We start from the raw sequence: 20,810 nt of genomic DNA on the forward strand, positions 1-20,810 counted from the left end.
TAGCGCACTTACTCAATGTTTTCTTGCAGGGGAAAATCTTTAGAGGAGTTATGTTGTCAAAGCAACACACAGAGGCATCTACCTTTCTCTCATATTATGTGGCCATCCTCTCTCCTTGTTAGTCCTCGTGAGTTGTCAGACTGATCTAGGCAACAAGCCAGAGACATGGATTGATGAATCCCAGACATGGTGTGATTGGCATCCTGCATTAAAAACACATACGGCCCTTTTATCTGTGTGAGCTTACTGCATTTTTGTTGTGTCATATTTTCTGTTGGCATTTGTCTCCCTGCAGGAAACATTGGATCTGAGCTGTCCTACAACAATGTTGGCATGTACATATCATCTGATGCTGGCAATAGCTGGAGACAGGTAAACTCCTCACTGAGATTTACACCAAATGACAGATTTGTACAACAGTTTGAAAAACTGGCTTAACAGCAACCAGCTCTCAAAACTGTTTGACTACAGCTTCTGTCACAGAAGAGGTTTGGATGTTCTTAACAAAAAAAAGTGTCCAACAAAGACTTCTCCAACTTGTACAATTTACTTTTCACTATGTTGATGGGAGTGAGCAACCTTCAGGATCTTTTTTTTCTTTTATTAATTTGAAAAAGAGGGGAAAAATATAACAAAAACTGATCCTGAATAAAAAAGAGGGCTTAATTAAATTAGAGAAAGGTTTTACAACTCTAGTCTTCCCCAAATATTCGAATGGCGTCCTGATGTACAGTACACGCATTGCTAATTATTACCAGAATTAATCTTTTCCCAAAACTCTACTCCACAAAAAAAAAAAAAAAAAATCTTATCAAGTGCTTGTCTTATTATGCTTTGATATGAGCCAAATTCATCTGACCAGTCCAGAAAAATGTCACGTTTCAAGTTATTTAAAGACAAGAAAGAGGTCTAAATTGCTTGTAATGAAGTAAGAAAAATGTGTTTGTCAAGTTTCTTGGACCTAAGAATAACGTCCTAAAAAAATCTGCGGATGGAATACTAGAAAAGTTATTTGTACTAACTCAATGTAAGCAAAGCAGACCTCATTTTTATCTTAAATTAACTGAGATAAGATTTTTTTTCTGGACCTTTCAGGTGAATGTGGCTCATATCAAGTCTAAAAAGACATTTCTTACTTAAAATAAGACAAAAACACTTGATAAGATTTCAGTATTTTGCAGTGTGAAATACATCAACTGCCACAAAAAGACGTGTCAGTGGTGTTGGATAACTACAGTCATTGATTTCTGATGTCAAAAGAAAATCAAGCCCACTTGGAAGGAAATACTGCGTCCAGACCAGTGAAGAACATATGGTTGGGTTCACTTTAGTTCTGATCATATTAACCAACCTTTCTCTCTTCCTTCTCTACACTGGTGAGAATATTGTAGGAGCTTAATTAATCATCTTTGTGAAAATAAGTACAAATTAAAACGGAACTTTTCAAAATAAATTAAAATCTTAGGCAGAAACAGCGAAGTAAGAGTCACTGATAAACTATAAAATGAGTTGGAGGAGGCAGGTTTATGACCCATAGACAAGTCTGACTAATTAACCTTAGTTAGGCTGTTTTCACACTGTAGCAACCTGAATCTGATTTTTTTGTTCAAATGTGACCCAAACTGTGTTGTTTCTGACAGTTTGAACAGCACAAGACACAATGAATATGACAGTTTCAATCCAGTTTCAGTCCACTTTCAAATGTGATACTGAATCAGAAACGTATCGTATTTTATTTAAAGGTGACCGCGGTCTGAACAGCCAGGTTGACTTTGATGTCTTTCTGGGGTGACCCACGTCTGACCACGGTGACCCATGTTTGTTTCTGTAAACACTGCTCTGTGCTTGATGCCATCAATGTTCAACTGACCATATGGTTCACTTCAGGAGTGTTAGTTGTTCACATTGCAGCCACAGACAGGACACATTTAAAAAAAAAATTCAAATAACCAAACAAGAAATTGAAATTCATCCTTATGGCCAGCAGTGTGAACAGAGCCTTAGCAAAGGGCCTTATTGCACTGACATCTTGATAAGATCATTATATTGTCATACCATGATTAACTGAACCCTGTCCATGTGAGAGGACACACCTCACCAATTTACTGCCTGCAATGAGGACTAAAACAATCGTAGACAAGGATCAAAGAGTATGATGATCAGTCATTTTGTCCCTTCACCTGGTCAATAAATAAGTAATTGTATAGCATATAAAACTTTTTCTCTCATAAATAGAGGGCTTTAAATCTTTTGGCTTCATATAGTAAAATAATGTACAATTCATGGTGTTATTCACTCCTGCACCTGCTCCATTTCTGAAGTAGCTAAAGCCTTTGTTCCACACCTGAAGAAGAGTCACTAAAAGAGACTTTAAAGAAGGGGTACTGCGCTTTTTAAGTCTCTACTGTCTTTTTTGTAACCCCGTGGTACTTCTACCTGATTTAAAGCTAGAAAAAAGAAGGTGGGGTAAGAGCTCAGCAGACCTTGGTGTTTGAGGCCTGCCCCTCCAATGTGTCATGAACCATCGTGGAGATCCCTATGCCATGACATTACAGCAAGTATCGTGAAGATCTTGAGACATTTTTAAACAGAGCACTTTGAGCTCTTCAGGGATTGTTTAACAATATTTAGAGGCTTTGAAATCTGTATTGTTACTTTATACCCATGTTATAAAAAAAAAAAAAAAAAAATCAGAAAGCACAATACCCCCTCTTTAAAGTTGTTGAATCAAGTTAAAAGGTGACAAAGTTTGCTAAACATTTAAAGCAGATAAGCAAATTTTATCTTTTTTTTTTTATTATTTGTAAAATATTCAATGCTTTGTTTAAAAATCTTCAGAACTGAAAACTGTCAGTGCTGTGAGGACGACTTTCTGTGTGTGTTTAGATATTCGAAGAGGAGCACAACGTGTGGTTTCTGGACAAAGGAGGGGCCCTCGTTGCAGTCAAGCAGCCATCTGTGCCAACCAGACACTTGTGGTAGGTCCATTTAAGAAACTCTTGGACTGTCTTCTTTCTCAAATTGCTTTTTTCAATTTTCTGCACCTATTTTTAGATTAACTCAACCCCTGTGGTCCAAAAAAAAGAATAAAAAAACTGAGCTTCTATATATTATATGTGAAACTTGATCCATTTAGCGATGCACTTTGACTGTAGCCTTTGGAAAGATAAATTCAAGACATCTTTTTTTTCAAGCCACTTATCATTAGCAGCCTGCAGTCTGAGCCCCCCACACTCCCTTCCCCCCTACTCTTAGTGTTTTCATTAACACATTGCCTCCTCCTGCCAAATCTGGGGCCTTGCCTTGCCTCAGTGCAGGCTAATCCAAGTGAGACCAGATCTGTTCTCCAGTCGCTTTTGCAACAATTCTGAAATTAGTTTTAGAGCCAGTCAAGTGTAGCCTGCTGGGTCTTTGTCTCCCAACCAATTTAAGTGTGATGGTAGAGGAAGTGAAAAAAACTGACAGATAGAAAGAGGCCTGTGTATCTCCATAGACACTGTACAGCAGCCATGGAGCAGTGTAGCTCTCTAAGCCAGTGCTCAGTTAAACACTTCCCCAGCCTGAATCTCATAATAGGTGCATGTCAACGCTGCTTCTGTTGTCAGTGCTTTTAGCCAAATGAAGGCAGTGGGGGGCTTTTTGGAGTCAACATGGGGAGGCTTTTCTTTCTTCCACACACAGGCTGTGTCACACTCAGGTACTCCTAGTTGTTCTCACTTCAGCACCGATGTTGATAAGTTGTCAGAATCAATAGAGCCCGGGCCCCGATGATGAAAGCTGTCCAATTTTTTCTTTGCTGCCTCCTCCTCACTCTGCAGTTTTGTACTGAGACATAAAACAGTTCTATTCTGGTCTTGTTTTTTTCACCCCTGTGTAGACTTCACTCAGGACCAGAGATGTCGCTCTTTTTCTTTCTGACGTCTGAGAGCAGCTTTGGGCATCTTTGCTCTGATAACCAGACATACTGTCTCTTAGATACCCCTTTAATGCTCCGATTTCTCATATTTACCCAAAGCTACAGTAGCTAATTGCACTGAGACTCTGAGACTTGTCTGTTAGGACAAGCCAGTCATCCTGATCCCAACCTTAACCACCCCCTAGACCAGGCCCTAATGGAGAGTGTCTGTTTCCGTGCCATCACTGTTGCTGGGTCTGTGATGCAAATGCTTTCTGACACTCCCACACAGGATGAGCTTTGATGAGGGGAGGCAATGGACCCAGCACAGCTTCTCCGCGGTGCCTCTGTTTGTGGATGGAGTCTTGGTGGAGGCCGGCACTGAGAATCAAATCATGACGTAAGTATTAAAAATCACAAAAAAAGACGGAGCACATGTAGAAAGGTGATATTTATCCATCATTTTCACGATAGTGGTACTGGCTGAGTGAAAAGTGAATGGCAGTTTTCTGTTCAGCTCCCCTGAGGTTATGTCCTAGCAGCACAGAGGCGAGATGGATGGCAGACCTTTAAAAAAGGCGTCCATTTAAAGCTCAGTGGTATTTAGCTTTTATTAAGCCACATGTATGAGTGGCAGGTACAGGGTCGTGGAGGCTTTTAGTCAGACCTTTATGATACTTGGGGAACAGAAATGTCCTAATGGGACTGGATGAAATCAAAGGCTGTGATGTCCCAGCTTTTTCCTCACAGTCATTTGTAAAACGGATGATACTGAATAAGCTAAATTCATTAATAAAAACAAAAAATGTGAAGAATTTCACGCTTGACTCTCACATTCAGACTGTGTGGGCATACTTTTTAAAATTTTATTGACAGGAACCAAACCACCCCCAGACTACTTGGACTTCCTATATCCACCCTGTTGTTAATTTGTATTTACACCCACACACGTCCTAATTTAAACAAAAACAAGAAGAAAACATTCATGAGCACAGAACGTGTTCAAAGTCCAACTTATAGCCAGAGAAACATTCATTTGAGTCTGATGCAAATTATTGGAAAGGAAACAAAGAAAAAAAAACAAAACATTGAGTTTGTCTTTTCTTCAGAATCTTTGCTTCCCTTAAGACATGTCTAATGAGTTGTTCTGTTTTGACCTTATATAATTATTGGAATAACAATGAGTGGAGACTCATGGAAAATGCCATTTTGATGAAACAGCCAGCAATTTAGACGTCTGACACTCAGCAAGGGGCAGTGTTGTTTTGAGCACCGGAGTGTTTTTGTTTGTGCAGCTCACAGGTTGGGAAGACAAAAATCAAACTGAATGACAGTAACTTATTTATTATTTACCAAGTGTTCACTGTATGTTTTGCAGTTTATCTGAGGAGATGCTCTGACATGGAAGTCCAATGTTACACAAAGAATTTTTGGATTAGTTAGAAAGATTAATAAGTGGAATAAAGTCAACAGATTTCCATAAATATTTTTAGTGCCATAAGAGGACATTTCAGATCCAAAGGAGCTGCCAAGAAGAAGAGACCATTAAAAAATAATTAAATTAGATCACCATGTTTCATTTGATGATTTAATTTATGTTTCCACAAACACTAAAAGCATTAGCGGCAATTCAATGCATCACAACACTCAAACACAAGGCACCTCATCCCCTAAACATCCTTCTAATAAAGCCGCTTTTCCATCAAGTGGTCTGGTTTGGATCAGTACAGTCTGATCTGGGTCAGATCGGAAAGCCTGAATCTGTTTGCATTTCCACAGCCAACTGTGCACTTCTTCGTAGGCGGGGTGTAAGCCGGGTGCCAATAGCTGTGTAAGCTACATTATAGCCTGAGGTCATAGCAGCACGACACAGTGTAGCCCACTAATAAATCCAGCAAAGAAGAAGAAGAACATGGTTTTGTTTTTAGTAGTTTCAGACCATTTCATGCTGCCACTCTCCAAACAAAAGGACATTCTCTTCACAAAGTTGTCATTTGCTAACCCAGTCACACTGGAAGTGACTGTTCTTTTGACCGTTCAATAAACTGAAATGTCTCTAAATCCACTTTCTGGAGTTGGATCAGAATGTGTGGAACCCCCAACAGAAGGGTCCCAAAAAAGTGGGACGGTACGGGTTGGTAATTTTGGGACCTATCCTGGTTCTGGTCAAAGGAAATGCCACAAAGCGTGTGCTTTACCGAGACAAATCAAAATAAACCTTTTCGGTGTAAAGGGGGCTTGGCTTAAGGCAGTCATGAGCATGTGCTGGTGAATTACTTGTAAAACTAGATGTGTAACATCCAACCACAACACATGACACTCACTGGGAATGACAAAACAAAATAATGCATTCATTAACATTATGTTACGTTATTAATATTTCACAGTTTTCTTGCTTTCAAAGTTAATACCTGTTTAAACCATAGACTTTATATAGAGTAGACAGCGTGGCTCCGCCATTTATCATTGTACGGTTTTGAAACCAAAATACTGCCGTCTCAGGCGCCACCATTGTAGAAGTTTGGAGCCAGAGTCTGCGCAGTAGAGACGATGAGGGATTCTGGGAGAATCAGAGTAGAGCTGGGTGACAAAAATAATAAGTATTTTATTTTCTTTCAAGAGTCTAATCCCTTCCTGACTCTACCTCCCTATCTATTTTACAATCCCCGAAAAAAATACATGAGATCAGCAGCTGTCAATCATCGTTAAACGTTACATAAAGCCTTGTTTTTAACCTCGTATAACTAATGAAAAGAAAACTTTTCAGAAAAAAGAGGGCTTGGATACAAGATAGCCAAATAATATTTTCAAATCACCGCAACAATCAAACGTGTGAAACATTTCTACGAGGTGTAATAATTCTATAAAGTTTGACTACAGCCCATCTGGAATGGCTGGAAAGCCGGATTTTTAAACCTATACTGCAGCCAGCCACCAGGGGGAGCAGTTTTTGTGGAGACCTCACTTTGAGCTGAGCAAGCGGACATCCATTTTTATTTTTATTTTTTACAGTCTGTGGTTTATACAGCTATTGCAATGAAAAAAAAAAAAAAAAACTGAAATCTCATCAAGTGCTTTTGTCTTATTTTAAGTAAAAGTTGTCTTGTTACTCTAAGTATTGGCCACATTCAACTGGTCAGTCCAGAAAAAAGTCTTATTTTAAGTTATTTAAAGACAAAATGAGGTCTGAATTGCTTGTAACAAATAAAAAAAATTCAGACAATGGAACAAGAAAAATTTGTTGGAACATTTGTTTGAAACTAGAATAGACATTTTTGTACTGAAATAAGACAAAAACAGAAGCTTGGTTTATCCAGATTTATTAACTAGTTAGTTTTCTAACTTGGTTTAAGTTGCTGTGCTGTGGACATACAGGAGGGTTCTTTGTGTTCCTCTGAACTGAACTCTGAGCGAGCCCTTTGTGATCGTAAACGATAAGCTCAATGAGGTTGATTTCTTGTTTGATAAATGACGTCTAAATCTACAGAAACCAGACCCGACTGAACTGTGGTGCTCTAAATGCATTTATTCATCTATCCTGTTGGTTTTTGAATGAACGTTGTAAACAGGGTTTGTTGTCTACCTCTGCAGCTTTTTTGGACACTTCAGCCATCGCTCGGAGTGGCAGCTCATCAAGATAGACTACAAGTCCATCTACAGCAGGAAGTGCACAGAGGAAGACTACCAGACCTGGCACCTTCACAACCAGGCATGAAAACCCCTGACTGTGTGATGTGTAGTAGTGTTACGACGAGAAACCTCACAGTGTTTCTCCTTTCAACAGGGCGAGCCATGCGTGATGGGACAGAAGCAGATTTACATGAAGCGCAGGCCTGGGAACTACTGCATGCTGGGAAGAGACTACTCCAGAATCCTCTCAGCTGAGTCGTGCATCTGCCGGGCTCATGACTTTGAATGGTAAGAGGATGTGTGCCTTTGTACAATAGCTCCTTTCTTCATAATTGTCAGGGGAGATTATGTTTCTCCTCATTGTCTGCTGAAGGAGAGCTTCATTAACAACAGTGTCCTTTCAAATCAAGTGCTCTTTATTCTTCTTTGAGGATTTGAGCGTGTTGCTGTTTTAATTGTTTTCTGCTGGGTTTTTGCCAAATATGAGAGTTAGTAATGATATGAAAGTGACTGAACAGGTCATTTACATCGAGTCACAGCTCCTGTTTACTAAAGTGGCAGAAATATGTGATAAGTAGAAGAATAACTCTTGAATGCTACTTTCAGGTGAATACATCAAACAACAAATACGTGACGTAACAGGTTTTCGTCAAATCAGGAAGCTAGAATGCCACCCTCATTGTTGTCAGCAGTGAAAAGATTTCACGAGCTAATTCACCACATCCAAGCCAAATGAACACATAAATGTATTCAAAGCTTTGAAAAACCTGTAACTCAGTGTTACACTCTGAATGTTGGGGACTAGTGATCACAGCCAGAAAAAACGCAGTTTGCAGCCACTTGTCTTTATTTATTTATTTATTCATTTATTTTTTCGCAAGAGCCTGTTCTACTAAACATGCAAACTTGGTCGTACACAAAGCTGATTTACTACCAGGTGCACTGAGGATCTGTCTAACAAGCAAAACAGCACCATTTCACCTATCCATTTAGCGTTCATCTAAATGCACAAAATTCTGGAAGGTGAGTGCTGTCAGTGTTTTTTCATCTTTGTGCCAAGAAGAAAGGATAGGTGCAATGACAATTGACAATTAACACATTTGGACTGATTGTCTATCCAACAATGACCTCAGGGCTTACGAGAGACCCCATGAATGAACTGATATATTGTGGCATTTTTTGGAACAAAAAAAAAAAAAAAAAAAAAAAGAACTTACATAACATTTAGATGTGGTAAATTATCTTGGGATCAGACCCTGAGTAGTAAATTGCACGTGGTAAGGCTTCCTGTTGCTATGTGCCACGTAGAAGGTACTGTATTCAGCTGTGACAATTGATTTTTCAATGGATGCAGTAACTAGGGTTGATGAAGAGATGGGGCCAGGTTGCGCTTTTTAACATTTTTAAAACCCATGGAATAGCCAGTGTTCAAAAGTATCAAGGTTAAGGTAGGGAATTTCCATTACTTGTTAGTAAACACAACATTCAAACTGGGCTCCTCCTCATTGGATCAGTGCCAGCTGCAGCGCACACCCACAACCTCTAACGGTGACCACATGAACACAATCATCAGCCCAGCAACCACCTGTAGCATCACGAAAGCTAACTCATGTCGCTCTCCGTCCCGTGCTGCTCTCCAAAGTGAGTAGAAGTCGAGCTAAGCTTCACCCTTGTTCAGGAAAAGCTTTATCTGTTTGGAGTTTTGTTTCACTTTGGTTTTGTTTTTCTTTCTCCGTGTTACATCCATTATCGTAGGATAGTGTCTCCACTCGCTGTCATCAACACACAAAATCACTTGCGCACAAGATGCACTGTGATAGGCTGACGTATCCACAATAACTCTCGACCCAAGAAAACATCCAGATACAACCAAAACATCAACATACATGCAGAGGAGAGGGTTCATGGTAGACACAAAAACTGACACACTTGGACCTAAGAACCCAAGAAGACCCAGAAGTGAGGATTAGCCAGGATTATTCCTGTGGGAAAAAAAAAAAAAAGATTTATTTTGGAAAATACTGCAGATTCTACCCTTAACTGATAATTTTAACTACCTTTTGTCACGCAGTGATATGAATTTCCAGTTCCCCATCCATGTTTGTGCTAAACCGAAAGGATAGGGTTTGTTGTTGGGTTTTTTTTTTTTTGTTTTTTTTTTGGTATTTATTTGTTGTTATATTTACTTAAACAAAAAATATCAGTCTGTTTTTAAAGCTGGCATTCAAAGCAAGAAACCTTTATTTCTCCATTTATTAAAAAAAATACATAAATAAAAAATAAAAAATACAGCTAAGTCAATATAATGAACAAGGATAATACAAACAAAGAGCAATACAGTGAAAAATTGTTCACAGCAGAAAAAGCACAATGTCATCCAACAAACAAGAGAATTGAAGTTTAATAGGAATATAAAATACAAAAAGAGAATCAGTATTATTTTTTGACAGCAGATTGCTTCTTTGTAAATTACTGTCTGCAGTTATTTTGCAATTATGAGCTGCCAAAGAAAACAACCTGCCTCAGTCTGTCTGTATGACTCCCATGGACTGATCATTTATATAACTGTCTAATTGACACAGGGGTTGATTGAATGTCCTTTGATGAATCATTGATGAAAAAGCTGCAGCATGTATTAAAATAGAAATCAAAGATGCAAAATGCTAATCCTAAAGAGACATCGCGTTAATAAAAAGTCATGTTAGTGAGTTTAATGGTCTGTTGCATCTCCACTGATGAAACCCGCCTTATTCTTTCTCTTCACAAATCCACTCTGTGTGGGTCTAACTGGAGCATGAGCTACAACCATCTGTTACAACAATCATAAGAGTTTCATCAATTATATTTTTGAAAAAACTTATGTATGAAAAGGTAAAAACCTTGTTTTTGAAGAGGGAGAGCAACCAGCAAAGAGATATGCTTGAAAAATACTACCTTTGAGGATGTGTGCTTTTAAATACAAACATCACAGAGGACATTTTTCTCTTTAATAAACTGATTTCAACTGACGCAGCTAATAAGGAGATAATAACTAGTGATATTTACTCTGTTATAATGATGTGGGACATCAAATGAACTCAAGAAACAACAGCTGAGACAAGCAGCCAGGACAAGAACGAAGGTCTGTTTGCTCTCGTCATCCTGGTTCACCAATGTTAAGCCCATTGAGTGAAGTCCATTGTATATGCTTTTCATGTGTCTCATTAATTTACTCAATTTGCTGTGTTTTTTCAATACTCTGATAAGTTTGGGATCGTTGTACACTATTTGTTCATAATGTCTTTCTCTTTGGCATCCGTCTGCAAGCTTGCTACTCCAGTAATTCTGTTGAGACGATGTGGGTGGTGGTGGCGGCGGGGGGAATCAGGGGGTGGTGTGAATAGTTTCAATTTGTATGCAAATCCTAAATGGTTATATTTTTTATCTTGTAATGACAGGGAGCAGAAAAGAGCCATTCCAAACATACAGCCATCCTGTAAATAGTGTTTGTGGAAGGTCAGAGAGTGGGTGCTAATTGGTTCCCATTAAACAAGCGCAGAGTTTGTTTTGTTTTCTTTCTGTGTCTCATTCTGATTTTTGCCTGTCTGTCTAGCTTCATCTCTTCTCTGCAGGGATTCATCTGGTGCATGCTTAAAATTCTGAGAGGAGAGTATAAAATCCATCAATGCAGAAAAGCAAAGATCCTTTTTACTTGATTCAAGGTGTGAAGAGCCTGTCTGGCACATAATAAGCTTAAGTACATCCCTGTTAGCTTTGTGTGAAACAATGATTCTCTTCAAGGTGGAGACCTTCCTTCAAACAAGTCCATCACCAAAGTTTATCATTTGGATTGATATAACTGGGTGAAAGACATGTAACTGATGATAAGATATCTGATATGTTGCATTAAGTTACTGTGAATATGATGTCAACCGTCTACTGCACTGTAAAAATGAAATTTAAAATGATCTAATGATCTAATTAATCCCAAAATAAAGAGAAGAAATTAGCTCTGTTGACATGCAGTGGATATTGGGGTTAAGGTCAATATTCTGGTTTCTGAAACATTGGGAATAACCAAGGGCTGTTCCTTTTTACATGGTACACCAATCGAAACAGCCACACACAGACAACATCTTGACGCACAGAGAAAATCATGACGCAATGCGTGTCATTTCAGCTTCGTCTTCCTGTATCCATAGCAAGAGCAACAACAACAACATCAACAGCAGCAGCACGGCGGACTTCTTGTACTCAAAAGACTAAGGCTGTGTCCGAAATCACTCCCTTTACACTATATAGTGCACTATATAGTGAATACGTCATTTTGGAGTGCTATCTGAAATTTGAGTGAGCATGGTCATTCACTTCATAGTCCATTCAATGTATCCCACAATGCATTTTGAAAAGTAGTGTATTAGCAATGCTCACTACACGAGCAATATTTACCATCATGCATTGCAGTTCAAAAAGGAGAAATGGCTGATTACATGATTACAGATTACTGATAACATGAAAAAATCATTAAAACCTGTCAGATAATAAGACTGAGCTCTATGTTTAACTTTTGGACGAGCCTGTCTCACAACTTCGAGCAGAGAAACAAGCAACACGGACGTTAGCCGCTAAACTGTGATGCATTCACTGGACCTTGTAATTCTCAAACACAGCATAAGTTCCACGCAAATATATGGTTTATCTTTAAAAAAAAAAAATAACATGTCATAAATGTTTCTGTTATATTTGGCTGTTGCGGAAGATAAGCTAAGTATAGTATTAGTTATCACTGAAATAAATACCGTTTTGCAGTGTTTGAGAAAAGTTATAACTGTAAATCCCCAGCCGTCCATGAGCGACAAAAGAGTTATTACATCACTGCAAGTAGCTGGCGAGTAAGTGAGTAGTGTCCGAAATGTTGTTTAATTGAGCTGATTGAGTGGACTATAGAGTCCACTAAGTCCAATTCACTATATAGTGAGTAGTGAGTAGGGAATGAGCGAATGATTTCGGACACAACCCAAGATTCCTTGCGAACAGAACATGCTCAGAACAGAAATTAATGTTCCTTTGGATGGGGATATCCTGATAGGTATATACATGACCAAATGTTCAGGTTAGAAAAAACAGAATATCAGCACATCCCTGTTTTTCAAAAGGGTTACTGGTGTTTACATGGCTATGCACAACCAGATTTTTGCTAATATTCAGAATATGAAAGTGTTACTGACTGCACGTAAATACAGCAGATGTTGACTGCATACTGGCCGGCTCAGTTCAACAAAAAAAATCAACGTTATGAAGTTTAGAAACAAAATACTTAAAAAATACTTTGAGAAGGTATTTCTTGGCAAAAAAAAAAAAAAAGTATATATTTAAGGTGATTTTTTTTTTAAATTTTCGATTTTCTTTTGTGGTTACACCATTTGGCAATTTAATTGTACTCTTAAATTGATTAAGATGGTAGAAATGTCATTTAAAATACTATGACACCAACAGAAATGCAAACTACACATTTAAGTTAGCAATTAACATGCTGTTTTAACAAGTTTAAAGCTGGTTTTTGATACCAACCCGATCCGTCCTGTGATCTAATAATTTTTTCCACAACTGTATATGGACAAACAAAATATACAAACACACAGCCTTGCAATGGATGCAACATTTATTCTAGTGATGAACCTCTAAAGGGGCCTTCTTTACAGTGCCCATAAAAAAAAGCGTATGTCTCGTATTTTTTTTTTTTTTTAATGCAAAAATTATTTTTTCTACTTCTTAAAAAGCAGAAAGACTGACAGCTTTACAAAACAATAACAATAACAAAAACAACAACAACAACAGACAAGTAGGGCTTTTTTCTGTTTTTCTGTCAATCCAGCGACAGCAGCATCTTGCACTCACACCTTGAAATCTAATCGTGCGTTCCAGCTCAGAGATGCAGTGCACTTTTGTGACAAGTCTGTGTGCCATATCCTACCCTTCGGTGCATAACATTCTGAGGCTTGAGGTGATGTTGATTTTATAAATAGTGTGTGTTTCTCTTTGCAACAGTTGGGTGTGTGTTGTAGCTATCTCCTCTCACTAGAATGTCGTGTTTGTCACCAGATGTATTCAGTTTAATACAGTTTTCAATGCATGCTCTTCAAAACATTATGTTCACCCAATCCAAGCCCAATCATCCACCTAGATGGATGAAAAATGTGTCAGGGAAACATTTCTTATCATTTACAGCCACTTCTGTTTCATCAACAAAAGGGGTGAAAAAATAACCTAGAATCTGAGTGTTTTAGATCTTAAACAGGCATATTTCTACTCACTGTGTAAACATATGTATTCTTGCCAAGATTATCTTATTACTGCTAATTACTGGCAGCTATAGATATCATCCAGACAGGAAGTTTCTCCTTTTTCCTTTCAAAATTGGCACTGAGAATATAGAATCCGTTAAGGTACATGACTCGAAAAGCAATTCCATGTATCTTCATTAAACTAAGATGTACTCAAACCTCATAACTGCAGTTTATTTGCTCTGGCAGCTCCTTTTTTAGGAGCATTACATTTTCAGGATTCTTTGTCTTAAAGCGTAAAACTGCCCTATGTATCAGCTGATTTTGTCACTACATACAAAATAGACTTTTAAATCAACTTTGATGACTAAACTGGCAGGGGGTTACACAGAGAAGGAAGTAACTGCTTTATGTACTGATGGATTGATTTATTGACGGATTGATTTTTAGGAGGTCGATTTTTCATTACAAACAACTGGTAGGAACACTCAAAATTTCTGGATTTTCTTTGAAATGGCATTGAATTATAGTAAAAATGAAGCATGGGGAGTAGGGATGGGCACCAAATTAGGCACTTTTATAGGTGCCAACTAAATTCTGTCTATAGAACCAGGTACCAATTTACATAAAATTGAAAGGTACCATGTTTAGGCACCTTTACGCATCTTTGTGACTGTGAGGGACTGGGAGAGTAGGCAAATTCCCATACTGGACTTGAACATAGCATTGCAAGGTTATAAATTGAAGAATCAATATGTTAAATTAAAAATTTTGGAGATTTTGTTCTTTAACAATTTGATGTTTTTACAACATTAACCCAAAAAAGGACCAAAAACTGGTGCCGTTGAGTACTGGTATCATTTGCCAGGTACCAGGCATCAATACCATATCCTTTTATATGTGAAAGGTTCCTATCCCTAATGGCTATTCAGGGAAGGGCCTTCACGAGAAATGCTGCAAATGGAAACAGTCCCTTATGTTGGCAATGGAATCGATATATATATATATATATATATATATATATATATATATATATATATATATATATATATATATATAGAAGGTACCAACACCAAAACCTGATATGGTTGCTTCTTCTGCTGCTTTAAACGAAGTAAAATTAAATTTAAAAAGAACAAAAATAAAAAAATTTTCCTACATTTGTAACATTTACAACTTGAAATCATTAAAAAATATTATAATAAAAAGCTGAAAAGTGTTATTTTAAGTAAGACAGAAATGTTGAGACACAATATATATTCTGTATGCCGTGGTCACACCTACATATGGCTGATCTATTAACAATTTCTCGGCTCAAATAGACCGCACTAACCTTTAACCTTCATGTCCAAATGCACCTGTGTAACCAATCTGCCTTGACAGCTTGTTAATGACCATCTCACACCATTCCAACCACAGAATCAAAGCGGACCGGTCAGTCAGTGGCTCCTTGGTTTGCTCTGTTTGTTGGCTTGGTGATTAAGTGGCAAATCAATGTCGTGATCATTATTAGAATGGACATTTGCTTACCTTGCTTTGTTTGATGTAAATCACGTTGTGATTGGAAACCCTGGCAGGCAAGTGCGAGTCAGTCACCCTTGTGTGGTGACGCCACCCCCGCCCCCCAACCCTTCAGGGGAACATTTCACACGTGGTAGTTGCTGTTGTGCAGTTGTCAGCAGATGCTTTGATCAATACATAATAATGATGAGTCTGTGTGCAGATCAGGCCCCTGGTCATGAGAAACAAAAGCAGGAGAATCACACTGTTGATACAGAGCACATAAAGATGTGTCCTTTTTCACATGCTGATATTGATCTGTGCTGTGTGGCTGTGCTTTGTTGTCAAACAGTGATTATGGATATGAGCGACGAGGAGACGGGAACTGCAGGCCGGCTTTCTGGTTCAATCCCTCCACCGTCTCCAGGAGCTGCAGCCAAGGCCAAAACTACTTCAACAGCACAGGGTGAGTCACGTGACGTTCACCAGGAAAAAAAAAAGTCAGTTAAACTAACTATTCAAATTTCTTTCTTTCTTTCTTTCTTTCTTTCTTTCTTTCTTTCTTTCTTTCTTTCTTTGATAGATTGTTAACTCAGATTAGGGATAAATAAGCTGATTGGTCATTGTTAAACTTAAGGTGCTGGATTTAGCCATGTTCAATAAACTTTTAAGTTTTAATAGCTTTTTGTTGTTTTGGTGTTCTTGTATTCAAGGGACAACAAAACACCAAAAATAATTTAGAAGTAGCTTTAGAACAGTTTATGTAAAAACGCACCATAAAATTCATACTCATTTTTCTTACTGAAATGAATGTGAAAGAAAGCACATTGTTGGGTTTAAATAACTCAAACCTCTTGTAAGGAGGTGTATTTGGTAAAATTGATGTTACCTTATGATCTATGGGGAGAATAGACCAGAGGCGTCCAAACTGTCCAAAACAAATGGGATGTATCTTGGTTTTAAATATTGAATTTAGCATTTAATATAAAGAAAACCCCAATAGCTCACGTGACCATTATCTTATCTGTAAAATGTATGTTTTGAAAATGTGATACAATGTCCAGACAGTGTTTGTGAGGCATTGTAAAGCTGTCACCATAAACACAGCTAGTTGCCACTTAAACAGGCAAAATCAATAAAGGGTCTCTTCCTTATTTCTGCAGGAGGGGGACAGGGAACCCTTCGAGTAACCAGTGAACAGTCAGCTGTGACTATCGCCTGGTGATTCCCTCGTTTGTTGTTAATAGACATGATCAAGCTACTTTCTGAAGAGATGAAGAAGAATCAAGAGTTTTTGCAAATACAGGGAGTGAAACTGAGATCCAGAAGCAGCTAATGGCATGCCAATGATAGATTAGTAACCTGTGCCAAAGCTCAGCGGCATGTCAATCACTCAGGGACACATGCCAACCCTTAAGCGACTTGTGCCAACCCCCTAGCAAAACCTGCCAAATTCTTAGCAACTCATGTCAATTGCTTGGCAACTTGTGCCAATTGCTCAGCAACACTTTCCAAAAGTTAAGGGACACCTGCAAACTGCTCAGGAACACATACCAGTGCCAATGGCTCTGTGACACATGCCACATATTGACATTGATGGTTCGCTTCACTACTCTTTACTAATAAGTGTGCCATTGTAAAGTGATGACACACTTGACTTTTCATGTAAAACATTTTCAAATGTGGGTTTGGGGCAACATGAGATGCTTTCAAACTGCAGGAACTTTCCCTGGGAACTCAGGACAAAAGCAAATGATTTTAAATTATCTGTGACTGTCGTATAGTGAATTTAGTTAAAATGCCCTCCCCTGTCAAAGATGTCTTCCTGTTGTAGTGGTCAAGTGTTTGCTTCTGTTATTTATTTATTTATTTGAGTAAAACATACTCATGTCCAGGAATAAAACAGCAGAGTTAACACTAGGAGCGCCAGCATCCTAGCCCCCCCTCCTGGCGCAGCAACGGTCAGCCAGACCTTCATTAACAATTCAGCTGCTTTTGCTTAGAAGCACAGAACAGGTTGTTTTTCTATAAAATAAATGTACCAGAAATCCCTTTCAAAAACAAATATAACACTCTAGACAATCAACAAACCTTTAAATGCCTCAAGTCCGCTTTTTTAAGTGTATGAAGTGTCTTTAATTTTTTTTTCTACTATGTGCAAGTATCTATTAAAATTGACAGCTCTCGTTGCGCACCCTTAAACAATAAATGGTTTATAACATTAACTCTACTATAGCCTATTGTTGACTGGATTATATATATATATATATATATATATATATATATATATATATATATATATATATATATATATATATATATATATATATATTGCCGAAGAAAAGACACAAAGACGAAATTACGATATGAGCTGCTGCTCCTTTTCTCTCTGCAGCTCAAAATATGTGTTTCCCCTGAAAAGCACATATTATATTATTCATCATTAATAGCAATTAAGAAAATATTAATTGTAGTTTTAAGTTAAAACCACAAAACACATCAGCACAACTTTTGCGTGCCTCGGATAGCGCTGCAGTGTCAAAGGCATGTAGCCTGAGGCATGGTGCGTTTCCCACACACATGATCGCATGCTTTCCTGCAGGAGACCAGGGTCTTGTTCTGTTTAATATTAAATAATTAATGTTCCATAAACACAATTAAAAAAATAAATTAATAAATAACAGCCTCGTGCCTACTTTTTCAATGCCTCAAAGTCAGCTTTGGAATATTTAAATTTTCGTAGTTCACATCTCTTTCTCTACTATATTGTTGACTCTATAATACATTGCTATGAAATGTTGCCGGAGAAAAGACAAAGACCAAAATCATTGGAGGATCGAGAGGATTATTTTTATTCATGCTGCTGCTCCCCTCCTCTCTGCAACTCGAAATTTTACTCATAAACACACAAACACATCAACACATCCAAAAAAGGTGATGTAATTAAACAATAATTTAAAGGAAATATTAAGGATAGTTTAATTTAATTCATCATAGACCGAACAGGTTGACAACTGGAACTAGGAATGCAAACAACTTCAGGAATAAACAAATACAAAAACAGCACGATCAGCACCTTGGATAGCGCTGCGGGTTGTCTGCTGATAAATAATGCTAATGCTAACCCCGCGGTGCCTACGTTACGCACTTCGGGCAAAAGCTCTCCGTCTTCACAGTGCATTTTCCGCAGACAGGTCGCTTGCAGCTCTTGCAGGAGACCAAGGTCTTGTTCTGCTTGCACTGGGTGTTGATTTGGCACTGCCTTCGTCTTGCAGGCTCTGCTGGCTGTTGTGGTCGCAGTGCTGTCGCTAGACTGACTGGCTTTGTGCGCATATGTTCCTCCCGCAGCTCCTTCGCCAACTGCAGGATGAAGGCTCTTCTTGGGATGACGCTGGTGGTGCATTCCTTGAAAAGCACATGGGCATTTATCGCAGCCATGTCGAGGATATTGTAGAAGACAGCAACAGGCCATCTTCTTGTTGCGCCTTTTACGGAATACAACCGAGCCATCTGATCGAGCACATCCACCCCGACCTAATAACAATGATACACATGATAGCATGACATTTGTATTGCTATTAAAAAATAAATAAATAAATAAATAAATAAATAATAATAATAATAATAATAATAATAATAATAATAATAATCTTTAGCATTTACACACCTTCGTGATGTTGTAGAAGGTCACAGTCTCCGGCTTTCTCTTCCTGTCACATCCGATGGAGACAGTCGGGTGCATGGTGCTGAGGAGCGCCACATTTTTCCGTGGTTTCCCCTGGTACACCGTGAGAGTGGCACGCTCATGCCTCAGCACCTTGGTAGAGAACAGCTCCCCTCTTTGCTGCTGAACTGAAGGTGGGAGCTCCCGCCTGACCCTGTTTAGTGTGCCGACAAGGCTGGTGTTTTTTTTCAGCAGGTTCTTGGCAAGACTGAGGGAAGTGAAAAAATTATCGGTGGTGACATTTCGTCCTGTTCCCAGGTATGGCTCCACAAGCTTCATCACCACACTCTCCCCAAGCCGTTGATGTGATGGTCTGCTGTCATCTTTCCCCAGATAAGGAAAGGCATTCAAGAGATATTTTTTCTCCACATCGGCAGCTATCCAAAATTTTATACCAAATTTGTCTGGCTTGTTGGCCATATATTGGGTGAACCTGCATCGAGCTTTGGTGGGAAACAGCTGCTCATCGATGGTGATGCATGCCCTAGGTTTGTAGCAGGCAATGCAGTTGTTTATAAAGCCACACCACACATCAGACATCAGGGCAAATTTATCGTCGCACAAACGTGAGCGCCTGTCGTGCTTTCTGTCAAAACGCAAGTAGCGCATGATCTCCCTGAACCTGTTTCTTGGCATGGTAGTTTTGAAAAATGCCAGCCCCCACTCTTCGGACCAGAAGCTCTCCAGCGGTATATTTTTATTATATGCTCCTCTTACGTACAAGAGAGCGATAAACGCCTTCAGCTCGGCAACCGTCAGATCCCATGACTGATCTCCATCACGGTGCGCCTCTGCCACAGTGCAGTCCCTGATGTGCTGCAGCATTTTTCTATCAAGCAAGCACAAAAAGGCGCTCAGTGCGTCTTCGACGTTGCGCCTGGCGTGAGCTGTGGGACCCGCAGATTCAGTCAGCACGTTTTGGACTTGCTGTCTCCCCGACTGCGCACCAGGCTGGACAACTTGCCACATGGTCCCATCTTTTCCCTGCTCATATGGGCCTGGAAGTGCAAAACATGAATGATTAGCCTATATACGTGTGTGGTAAGGCAGCGGATTTTCAGTAGTTTACAAAGCGAACAGGAACAGAATGCCACCGTAATGAAAATCACAGTTCTTCTGACAGGCTCTATAACACAAATTGACCTATTCTGAAACTATTTCGTTTTAAAAATATATTTGGAAATGAAAAAAATAAGTTTTGGTTTACGTTTTTTTTTTTTTTTTTTTTTTTTTTTTAAACTTTATTTTTAAACTTTATTTTTTACAAAAATACAAAAGCAATAATACAGTAAAAAAAAATATCAGGGGGGGGGGTGCAAACACTACTCTCCTACATAAGAGTGCCACTTTGACCATCTTGCAGTGTAAAGTTCTGTTTTGATTCGTAGCTTGTAGGTCATTTGTTCCATTATTCGGATTTCCTCCACGATGTCCAGCCAGTGGTTCAGTCCAGGTGGCTCCGGACTCAGCCAGGTTCTTGTAATGGCTTTCTTAGCCGCAAGAGATAAGATCTTAAACAGGTATTTATCTTCTTTAAATATCACATTATCTGGTATCAGTCCAAGATATAAAAACTGGGGATCATTAGGGATACTATATCCAAAAATTTGGCCCATAACTCTCAAAACTCCATCCCAAAATTTTTGTATTTTCAGACATGACCAAAATATATGAGAGTGGTTGGCATTCAACTGCCCACATTGTCTCCAGCAGTATTGTTGTTGACCCAATTGTTTATTTTTAATTTTTGGTGTAATAAAAAAACGTGTTAAATTTTTCCACCCAAACTCCCTCCATC

General features: G+C 38.7%; 1 protein-coding gene across 1 annotated transcript in view; it reads left to right on the forward strand.

The window, feature by feature from the left end:
- The window catches only part of sorcs3a (sortilin related VPS10 domain containing receptor 3a), a 402,752-nt gene that overhangs the window by 311,806 nt on the left and 70,136 nt on the right, over positions 1–20,810 (forward strand). The window contains exons 12-17 of the mRNA XM_074686947.1: positions 296–372; positions 2,887–2,978; positions 4,188–4,295; positions 7,487–7,604; positions 7,680–7,813; positions 15,641–15,754. Of these exons, the coding sequence (XP_074543048.1) occupies positions 296–372; positions 2,887–2,978; positions 4,188–4,295; positions 7,487–7,604; positions 7,680–7,813; positions 15,641–15,754 (643 nt within the window). The remainder of the gene's footprint in view (positions 1–295; positions 373–2,886; positions 2,979–4,187; positions 4,296–7,486; positions 7,605–7,679; positions 7,814–15,640; positions 15,755–20,810) is intronic.

The sequence above is a fragment of the Halichoeres trimaculatus genome, unplaced genomic scaffold, assembly GCF_033239565.1.
Source record: "Halichoeres trimaculatus isolate MK-OKI-2021-1 unplaced genomic scaffold, fHalTri1.1 fHalTri1_scaffold_2, whole genome shotgun sequence".
NCBI classification, from domain to species: Eukaryota; Metazoa; Chordata; class Actinopteri; order Labriformes; family Labridae; genus Halichoeres; species Halichoeres trimaculatus.